Source organism: Eschscholzia californica, unplaced genomic scaffold (genome assembly GCF_041429995.1).
Source record: "Eschscholzia californica isolate CP2 unplaced genomic scaffold, dmEscCali1.0.p SCAF_3, whole genome shotgun sequence".
In the NCBI taxonomy this organism is placed as follows: domain Eukaryota; kingdom Viridiplantae; phylum Streptophyta; class Magnoliopsida; order Ranunculales; family Papaveraceae; genus Eschscholzia; species Eschscholzia californica.
In genome coordinates this window covers 12599555-12610982 of record NW_028238420.1, presented here as the reverse complement: position 1 = coordinate 12610982, position 11428 = coordinate 12599555, and the positions used below count along the sequence as shown (strand labels likewise).

Below are 11428 nucleotides of genomic sequence, written 5' to 3'. Positions count from 1 at the left end.
GTGAACAAAAGGTTATTTGAAATAAATTCATGAACATTTTACGCGTTGTGTGGTTGTCATAGTCTTAATCTTGTTTTTTGTGATATGGTCAACTCGTATCTTAAAGGGATTAATTTTTTTTGGAACTATTCAAAATAGTTATAATTATTTTCATCTTCTCCAAAGCGATGCCAAATCTTGAGAGACAAACTGCAAAGTTTTGATGGTATACTACTTAAATCTTTATCGCAAACTCGATCGAAAACTAGAGTAGAAAGCGTTAAGGCAATTAGATCTCAAGCTCCACAACCTACGAGAAGCTTTAGACGAATTAAGGGAGACAAGTGATGATTCAAAAATGGTTCATGATGCCGAAAATATAATAAAACAAGACTTTAAAAAATTTGATTCCTTCTTAGCATGGTTATTTGGCACAATATTTTTTTTAGCGGTGAACTTTGTTAGTAAAACACTTCAAACCGAAGATATAGATGTTAATGTTGCATTAGAGAAGTTGAATAAACTTTATCTTGTATATTATAGAGAAGTGAGCTTAAAGAAGTAATGGTTTAAGATAAAGAGATTGCCATTAAAATGGGCGTCGCAACAACATTTTGAGAAAAACGTATTTTTCGTATAAAGGATCAGTTTGACGAGAATGCAAGTGAAGATGCATCAATGTGATGTAGACTTTGGCGGAAGCGTAAAATTAATAGAATTCATTGATAAAACTAAGAATAAACTGAAATAGATAAAGCGAGAAGATGCAATCAAGGTTGATTTTGTATTTGATAATTCAATTCAATGTTTAACAAGACATACCGAACTTCTCTTATATAAAGATTAAACTTTCCAAGATAGCCTCAAATAAAGAAAGAAGATAACTATTAACGCCTACTTTCCTTGATTGCTAGGACAACTAAATAGTTAAACATGGAAACCCTAAATACTCAGACTTGACAGTTTATATTAACGTGGACTCACTAGGCCTATTACTATTCTGACCGAGAGGCCCATTAGGTTGATGGTCGCCATCATACTCCCCCGCTGCGGAAAAACTTGCCCCCCCAAGTTGGTGTCATCACAGAGCGGATCGTCCGGGTAATACAGATATATATCAGTGATGTTGAAGGTAACTTTGGCAACGATTTTGAAGGGACCAAACTTCTTCTGAGCGAGTTTCTTGAAAGTGTCGTCTGGAGTTCGCAGCTTGGAAATAAAGACTATAACTAAATCGCCAACTTCGAAATTTTTAGAGAAAGTTCTTCCCGAACCTTTCGAAAAAGAAAAGATTGGTGGTACCACATACAATGACTTCACAAAGGCAATCCCTAGTTCCAACTTTCCGCGAGATCTGCCGGAAATTTGAAGAAGACAAATAAGGACTATAGCACCAAATATAATCAGAATTGTATGATGCCAAGATACTCGCAAAAGCAGTAGTAGTGCATAAAAGTCCAAGAAATTGCGACATCGCCCGTCATCTTTTAGTTTGATGAAAGAAACCACATCTTTCTCGATGGAACAATTAGCCTTAAAATCCTTGAACCACTTTATTACTTGAACAGTCTTCCCACGTTCATCTTAATTCGTGATGATAATAAACTGAGACTTCCTCATAAATTTTCAAGGCCGTAATTAACTTAGCCAAATCAACACATAAAATCACAATTGCACCCGAAAGAATTAATGTGTCAAGAACTAATGTCCTATGGTCTTCTTCATCGAACGGAAAAAATCGAGTAGGTGAATACCTTTTAAGGGACATTGTATCGAATTCGTGATGGGCGGATTCCCATTGGTTCCATGAATAAAATTAAGAATTTGTAATTAGTTCATGATCATGAAGAGATAAAACCATTTTCTTCTTTTTAACAATCTCAAAAGTTTTTAGCTTAGCAAATATATTCTCAGCATCATCAATCAGACCAATTTTTCCACATCCAGGAATTAAAGATGCAAAAACATATCCATCAACATTCAAACCAGTTACCATGCTCTTTATAAGTTCAAGAGCTACCAAAAGCTTCCCTTTTTCGATCAATGTCTGCACGAAAATCCCCAAACTCTCTTCATCATTGACATATCCTTTTCTGAACAGAGATTCCACTTCTGAGACCATGTCTTCTTTCATGAATAGAGTAATCAAATTCCTGCATAAAGATACACTAGGTTTATATCCAACTCGCATCATCTCTTCCATAATCACCCAACAAAGTTTTACCTGCCTAGCCTTGTACAAAATACTCAATAAAACCTTGTGATTTCTTCATCTGCAAAAATTCCTTTCTCTTCCATATCTAAAAACGTCTTTGCCGCTATATGCGTAAGAGACCCTAAATTAGGGTTTTGCTGCCTCATGAACTGATACAGCTCATGGTTCCTATACTCAGAGGCAGCAAGCATCAACCCCGTTTTAAGAACACACATTGTTGGTGTAACAGACATTGTAACAAAATACTTGGTCTTTAACTCAGTAACTCGATCAGTGTCATGCTCAAGTATAACTTGGAGATCATCACCATATTCTTTCTGTAACGAAAACAAAAACAAGAAACGGATTTCCGCGTGTGTATTGTAACAAATACGATAAGAACTCCACGCTCTGCAAGCGCGTCAAGTCTCCGAGGAATGGCAGCTCAAACATCTGGATGACCTTGGTTCATATATATGACAAAATTTTCAACACAAATAAGAAGACCACTTATCTCCACTACCTTGAATAGTAACAAACATGTTTGCACTATTATCAATAGGTTCTGACCATTTTCTGGGAACCTGATGAAGTACAAGATCATAAAAAGTAAGATGTTTCTGTGCCTCCAAGACCAACTTTCTCTGTTCGCGAATTAATTCGATCTTGTTCAAGTAAACCTTGGTTTCAGCAATCTTCCACTTTTTCACTAATAATTTAATCACATTAGGTTTCAATCTCTTACCTTTAGCTCCTTCAGCTACATTAACAATAAATTGATGTTTCGTATGTCTAACTTTAGTAAACAATTGATCTTTATTAACTTCAAAACTCTTGATTGAATTATAAAAGGCAGAAGTATTTGAACTAGGTGTTAAACCCTTTTTATTGTAACTCAATAATGCTTTTAATATCACTATCTCATCATCTTCACTAAACAATCTAGAAGATGATTTCCTCTTTATATCTTCATGAACATAATTGCCCTTCTTCATATGCTTCTTTGACTTCTGAGTCGGTTGAGAGTTTAACGGTAACAGGACGTTTTGAAGGAGTGGAATGAGGTTTTGGTTTGAATTTTTCTGTGGGTTTCTTCGATTCAGAGGTTTCACTATTGGTAGGTAAAGCAATAAAAGATTGAGAACCTGATTCAGAACCAGAATCATCTTTAGAAGAGGGTTCAAAATTGTTGGGTGGAGCAGTTACCTCATGTTTCTCTATAGTCGATGTCGGGGTTTCTTGAAGCGAAACAAGGATAACAAGTTTCTTATGCAAAACAAACTCCTAAGTATTATGACGACTTCTATGTACGGCATCAACATCGAAAATCCATGGTCTTCCTAGGATGAGATGACAGTTCTCCATGTCAACAATATCACAACAAAGAGAGTCACGATAGTTAGAATCGATTGAGAACGAGGATATGCATTGTCGGCGAACTGCCAATTCGCTTTTGTCAGAAATCCAACCGAGTTTATACGGGCAAGGGTGGTCGTTAGTAGGAAGACCGAGTGCTTTGACGAGGCGAAGTGATATCATGTTTTCTTTGCTACCGTTGTCTATAATAAAGTCACACACCTTATTCTTGATGGTGAGTCTCGATTTGAAAACTTTATGTCTTTCCGCATGATCTGGAGGGTTGGGAAGAAGGGAGGATAAATGGCGGAGTGGTGAAGTCGCGGTGAAGGGTGGAGAAAAAATTTGTCGTTTTTTGTATCAGGATTTTGCGGGCTCTGATACTAGCTGATGTAGACTTTGGCGGAAGCGTAAAATTAATAAAATTCATTGATATAACTAAGAATAACCTGAAATAAATAAAGCGAGAAGATGCAATCAAGGTTGATTTCGTATTTGATAACTCAATTCAATGTTTAACAAGACAGACCAGACTTCTCTTATATAGAGATTAGACTTTCCTAGAAGACTCAAATAAAGAAAGAAGATAACTATTAACGCCTACTTTCCTGGATTGCGAGGACAACTAAATACTTAAACATGGAAACCCTAAATACTCAGACTTAACAGTTTCTATTAACGTGGACTCACGTGACTTGGCCGTTAGGCCTATTACTATAATGGCCGAGAGGCCCATTAGGTTGATGGTCGCCATCACAATGTCAGTTGGAGAAGCTTTTAGAGTTAATTACTTCATATACATATTAGATCGGATTTGAACAAGTAGAAAGAAATATTTGGTTTTCTGATTAAATTGAACAAGTTAAACTCCCAAGATGATGATGATTTGAAAGATTCATGTGTCCATCTTAAGACATTTTTAAAGCATAACGAGTCATATGATTTAGACGTGCAAGACTTACTTTCTGAACTGAAAGTGTTGAAGCGTCTTTTACCAAAAGAGATCACAAGACCAATTTAAGTGCTAATATTTTTTGAAAGATATATGAGGTTGTTACCCAAATACATGAGTATCTTATAGAATTATGTTAACCTTACCAGCAATTGTTGCCTCTGCAGGAAAGAAGTTTTTCTAAGTTGAAGTTGATTAAGTCTAATATTCGATCTACTATGTCGCAAGAAAGGTTAAATGGGTTGGTTATATTATCTATTGAGAAGGATATCACTGACAGTCTTGATTATTTGACGATATGCATCTAAAATTGTAAGACGAACATAATTTCAGTGACATTAAGTATCAAATTAACAATTTTGTTACAAAAATATGACAAAAATATTTTGTGGTATTTACAATTTTTTTGCAATACATCTATGGTTTATGATTTGGTAGAATGTAAAAGTCACATTTTTCGGAAATTGGTTCGGGCCACCTAAAAGTCAGGGTCGGCCCTGGAAACAAGTGTTGGATAACGTCAGGAAAACATCCTTTCTTTCTCCTACTCTTGGGCTCAAATTCAAACCAATTAATAAGCATACAACAATGCTAGCTTGAAACATAGTGGCAGCTTCTACACTCCCAATTTTTCATGAAAACATCAAAAAAACGATTACTTATGAAACCTAAATCAAACGGTTTCCATGGTAGGTAATGAAGATCAAATGATCAGGCGTATTCATGCCCTAGATGCCATCAAGAACCACAATTTGATATGGATTTCTATTTTATATTCTCTAAATGTGGTTAAATTTTGAGTTAATTCCTATATGGCGCCCTACTTTTTGACCAGCTTCCTTTATGGCCCCCTTTTTTTCGTAAATTCAAATATGGCCCCCTATTTTCAGATAAATGTCATTACTACCCTTCTTAATTCTAAATTTAAAACAATAAAGAAAAATTATTTCCACCTCACCCCACTCTCTCTCCACCTCATCTCTCCCTACACCTCATCTCTCCCTACACCTCACCCCTCTCTCTCTCTCTCTCCAATTCACCTCTCTCTCTCTCCAACTCTCCTCTCTCTCTCCTACTCACCCCTTTCTTCTCCGGCAAGGTGGCCGGCCGGAAAATTTTCCGGCCGGCCACCTTCAAACTTAAAAAAAAAAAAAAAATTCTCTCTCCTCTCTCTCTCTCTAAAATTTTTTTTTTTCAAAAAAATCTCTCCACTCTCTCTCTCTCTAAAACTCCGGCGAAGGGGGTTTCCCTTCGCCGGAGATCTGTTCACTTCAGATGATCTTGAAGATGAAGGTGTTGTTTCTGTTGACGATTGATTCTCAATCGGTTTTGAGCTTTCATCATCATCTTTCTCGTTAATTTCAGTACAACGATTTTGATGATGATGATGATCTTCTGCTTCTTCGTTTTGATGCCATTGAAACGGAGAATTTCTCAGAGGTGATAAAGATCTAGCTCGTCTATGTAAAGATCTGTTTCTTAATCTCAGATCTCTTCCTCGAATCAAAGAATCACTTGATCCAGTTCGTTCTTCTTCTTCTTCATCTACATCTAGTAATGGGGATAAGATCTGAGGTCTTTGAAGATGAGAAGAAAGTTTCATCGGTCGAATCTTACCGTTCAAAAACAACTCATCAGCTGAAATCATAGATCCAGAAGCAACTAAACTATCATTCGTTGAAAATCTTCCCGAGAATTCAAACTCAAACGAATTAGAAACCGATGATGAAAGATCGAAAGAAGAAGAAGAAACCAAAGAAGATTTAGATGAAGGAATAAAATGCATAGGACTAGCAGGACAACTGAAAAAATAGCCATTATTATTAGAAGAAGAAGAATAACCTGTAGTACGGCTAGGACTAGAAGGAGCACTAACGTATGGAGTTGAACAGTTACTATCAAATTCTTCTTCATTGAGACGATGAAAATCTTCAAGGAGTTCGTGAACAGATCTCCGGCGAAGGGAAACCCCCTTCGTCGGAGTTTTAGAGAGAGAGAGTGGAGAGATTTTTTTGAAAAAAAAAAAAATTTGAGAGAGAGAGAGGAGAGAGAAGTTTTTTTTTAAGTTTGAAGGTGGCCGGCCGGAAAATTTTCCGGCCGGCCACCTTGCCGGAGAAGAAAGGGGTGAGTAGGAGAGAGAGAGGAGAGTTGGAGAGAGAGAGAGGTGAATTGGAGAGAGAGAGAGAGAGAGGGGTGAGGTGTAGGGAGAGATGAGGTGTAGGGAGAGGTGAGGTGGAGAGAGAGAGGGGTGAGGTGTAGGGAGAGATGAGGTGTAGGGAGAGGTGAGGTGGAGAGAGAGAGGGGTGAGGTGGAAATAATTTTTTTTATTGTTTTAAATTTAGAATTAAGAAGGGTAGTAATGACATTTATCTGAAAATAGGGGGCCATATTTGAATTTACGAAAAAAAGGGGGCCATAAAGGAAGCTGGTCACAAAGTAGGGGGCCATATAGGAATTAACTCTTAAATTTTTCAAGAAAAACACTAAAAAAGTAGCAATGCGAATTGAAGAGAACAAAAACTTACTCAAGATTGGATAAAAGCTGAAGTAAAGATGTAGACTGCAAAGATTTATAATGAGCACATCTGAAATGTGGCGATAAAAATTTCTTAATCTCTCTCGATTCCGCTCTCATCCCTCTCACTTTTTTTCTCTTTAAATCTCTTCATGGCCGGAAAGAAAGAAGAAGGACAAATTGGATTGAGAAGTAAAGGAACATTGTCATTGTTATCAAGTGTCTAAAATTCAAACTTTATTTTAACGGACTCTTAACATAATTTAACAGCGAAAGGGTTTAATTCAATTACCAACTAAAAAAGGTAAGTCGTTTTTGGAAGGGGGTAAGTTTAATCTCGAAGTAAAGGTAACTTTATTTAGTGTTTGTTATTCGAATATTTCCGAATTGCAGTAAAAGACGTCATAACATCCATTTTCTCCCTGCCGTAACAGTAACAACTTGGCGATTTTTCAAACTTTGCTTTATCAATATTTTAGAAGGTGACCTATAACGTTCAGCCTGGTTAAGTAACTAGCATTTTAATTGTGAAGTTCATTTTAGTTGAGTAATAACATATATATATCATTCCACTGGAGATATCACGATTCCATTCTTACAATTTCGAGGAAAAAAAGAAGTAGGGCCAAGCTGAATGTTTCGGAAGAATACTGCGGGTTCTTTTAGTAGATGCTCGACCACTGGCAGAGAAGCAAAAGAAATTTTAGTAGATGACTAAAGAGCAGAATTCAAACAAACATATATGTACATTGGGATCCATATATATATTATTCGTTTATATTATATCTAAAAAATACAGAGATTCTTGAAACTTTTACAATGAATGACGAAAGAGTGAAGAAAAGAAGTAAGAAATTTTAGCATACTAAGCCTTTTTCGTCCATTTCTTTACTTGTAGATCCATTCTCTTGCACGACCTCCAGACTCGTCCATGTCAATGAAAATGCTTACTGCCTACAATAACCAACGACCCGATGTGTAGGTAAATTAAATTCATCAAGAATTTTGTTACAGCACCAATTTCAGGTTTAGTAAATGTGAGACAGAGCGAAGAAGTAGCTAAAACTACAGGATGAATCCTGTGAACTTAAACAAATTCCACTCAATCTTGGCCAGTAGCGAGAATTTGGGTGTTAGGTGCCAAACATTTACCAGGACCCTTTATACGACCGTACAGAAGCTAAAAAAAGATCCATTAATACATAAATGCTGAAATTATTGAGATAGAGTGTGAGTTTGAATGCCATAAAATGTTAGGACATGTTAGTCAAATCGCTGCTAATACGCGTACAGCCTACGACTCATTGGTACTTGGATCTAATCCATCAGACAGGGGAAGCCGACTCAAAATCTTAAAAAACATTCAAAGCTAACAGTTGACTGGTAAATCTTTCGTAACGGAACTAATAATTGTTAGCTTACACGAGTTAGGCGAAAAGGGCATGAACATTCATAAACCTTGAATTATTTGATACCTTGTTCACATGAGTATATGGGCTAACCACAATTTGTCATTTAATAGAATTCAAATAAGTAACTAACCATAACTTGGTTTCTATATTCGCAAAGACATAAGGCATATAAAATGCAGTCATTGTAATAAACAAAATTTACCTTTCCGATTCGAGGCCGCTCCTTTAACTTAGCTAGGCTATTTCGAATATGTGAGACAGCTCCCCAACATTTCAAATTGTTCGCCACATCGTCAAGTCTCAATATATATTCTTCTTCAGTCAAAGGAAAAGATCTCTGAAACGAGGGGTTCTCAATTGAGTAAAACCACGAACTTCGTGAAATCATCAACATAATTTGTATATCATTAAAATCTGAGGTTTTGCATTGTCCTAGTACCGTTAGCATGTATATATGGTCTAAAATATGTAATGTAAAAAGATCGAACTTGCTAAGAGTATTGCAAAAACAAGGGTAAGTTTAAACAAGAGAAATTATGTGCACAACCTCAAATTTTAACGAAAAATCAAAACAAAGCACACATTTTTTGTGAAAAATGTGTTTACCTGTTCCACGTACTTCCACATAACATTCATTGCCAGCAGGTTTCGCCCCATGAACTCCTACAAGTCAGACGTGAGCTTTACAAACTGCGAGACTCTATATCAATTACTTCATTGATCAGGTAACTACTGGGAACATAATAGTTTCAACACTTGAAATCAAATTCCTAAGATAACATCAGAAGGCTTAAAATCAGGTCTGATGGAAGTAAAGCTACCTTTTTTATTAGTTGAACATCATATGATCTTCCATACTTGTTCCGAATTAAAGTTGCAAGGTCTATCCCACTAAACGTTGAATCATCTGTTCCAACAATTCTTTCCAAATCTTCACGAAACGTTTCATTGTTTCCCTAATGATATGAAAAAGAAAATATAATCATATCTAAGGATATAAATTTCTTTTAATCCTGTCATAAAGCGACAGATGCACGGACATATAGGTTGTTTTTCTCAGCATACCTTATTAGGTTTGCTGTGACTTTGAGGAGATTCTTCTTTATCTTCCGAGTCATCCGGGTCTATACCATCATCCAATGTGCTAGAGTTTACTGGCCTAAGATGCCTCGCCCTCTCACAGTAACGACTACTAACAATAGAGAATGGACCTTGGGCCACCAATGATCCTCCGAAAGGAAAATACGATTCTGAACATTGAAAACCTGGTACCTTGTTGAAACTTCCTTTTGATGGATTCTCGACCAATCCTAATGACCGACTAAGAAGATGACCCGATAAAACACTTGTCATGTTCTGCCAGTCAAAATGTCTCTGTAAATAAAAGAATTAGTTATTGATAACTTCAAGCACAACATTAACATTCCCAGTAAGATTCAAACCATACAACTTGGGATTAAATATACACCCATCTAGATCAATCAACCTAGTAATAAACCCAATAAGGTAAATATAAACTTGTGAAACTCCAAACTTAGTAGTTATCGATATTGTCCCTACTTTAGACACCTTGGGCCCAAGCCCACAGATACGTGGTTTTGTTTTTGGCGAAGGCTCCAAGAGCTCACCCTGGCCAAAAGGCATCGACACTTACTAAGCTTCAGCCTTCAACTATAGCCCCAGGCTCCGGACACTCTTGCGAGCGATGTGGAACTATCAGCGAAGGATCCACATTTAAAATTCCAAATCCATAGTGCGCGAAATTTGATCCACTTCTATGACAATAAGAAATATCTTTTCTAAACCTTCTCAAACAACATACATATGTGATTGTTATCAAGCATTTGGCTTATTTCATAGACAGAATTAGTGCTTCTTAATTAAGCTAATCAAAGAGTATAATGTTTGTACTCTTTCTAAACAATCAAAACTCATAAAAAATTACCCATTTAAACAAACAAAAATTGTCATCACAAACTTTGCACATATAAGATAAATATCTATCTAGACCTACCTAAATTGACAAAGCATCAAAGAGATAGAGAGAGAGAACCTGATTATGAGCATGAAAACCCAAAACCCAAACTTTGTTTGTGAAACCCAAACTCCAATCTTAATTCGATTTTCAACTTTAATTAAAAAGCCCTGAAAGTAATTGAGATATTGGAGACATAAACTAGAGAGAGAGAGAGAGAGAGTGGATAAAGTAGAGAGGACCTTACTTCTTCTACCGGACAATTACTGGGTATACATCAAAAGGAGTCCCTTACTCAAGGCCGTTAATTTTCGAGTGATAATTCTATGTCACAGCCAACACTTAAGACAGAAGAGTTTCTAGTCGTTGGATGATAAATAATCACCAATTGATACCGTTAATTTTTTCCAGTCTTCCTAGGAGCAATTTTGGTCAGGGTGGGTGTGAGTGGTCTAAAATTCCCCCCCGAAAGCTAGAGTTTAGTGGAAATTTCTCAATGAGTTATTCTTTTGGGGCATTGGGTCAAGGGTCCAAAAAGAGGGAGTTTATAGGCATCCCATCCATGGTAGCCCATAAATGAAAGGGAGGTCCAAATAGTCAGAGCCCCACGCGAAAGTACCGTAACGACCTTGTTTTTTCATCAAATTTACGAAATCTGCCACCCAGAAAATTACGGAATTGCCACTCTTAAAAATCACGGGATTTACTTTCTCTCTCTACTCTGCGTTTTACTTTCTCTCTCTACTCTTTGGCGATTGGTAAAGGGAGCTGGAAGTTGTTGTTGGGGAGTTATTATGGGTGGGGAGCTATAAAGATTAGTAAGGGGAGATAAGACTGTTAGATTATTATTTTAAAGACCTTTAATGTTACGGATTTTAAATGTGAAACTCATAATTTGAAGGACTCAAGTGTAATATAGTCAAATATCTCAGAAATAACAAAAAGAAAAACACTTTCTTCCTCTTTCACTCGTTCTCTCTTCTGAATTCGAATCTCCTAAATATCCTTCTTGCAATCTTTTTCCTTCATCAACTACAAATTTACG

General features: G+C 36.5%; 1 protein-coding gene across 2 annotated transcripts; it reads right to left on the bottom strand.

Annotated features, from left to right (window-relative positions):
- Window positions 1–7697: 7697 nt before the first annotated feature.
- LOC147548490 (uncharacterized) lies at window positions 7698–10899 on the bottom strand. Of its 2 annotated transcripts, none has more exons than XM_086670364.1 (6): window positions 10631–10899; window positions 9474–9782; window positions 9230–9364; window positions 9015–9071; window positions 8611–8745; window positions 7698–7950 (listed from the first exon to the last, which is right to left on the bottom strand). In XM_086670364.1, exons 2-6 carry the CDS (start codon window positions 9759–9761, stop codon window positions 7885–7887), a joined length of 681 nt encoding a protein of 226 aa, XP_086526490.1. In that variant the 5' UTR covers window positions 9762–9782; window positions 10631–10899; the 3' UTR covers window positions 7698–7884. The 2 variants fall into 2 exon arrangements, with proteins under 2 accessions (XP_086526490.1, XP_086526489.1); XM_086670363.1 differs by having other exon boundaries at window positions 10462–10891.
- Window positions 10900–11428: the final 529 nt, after the last annotated feature.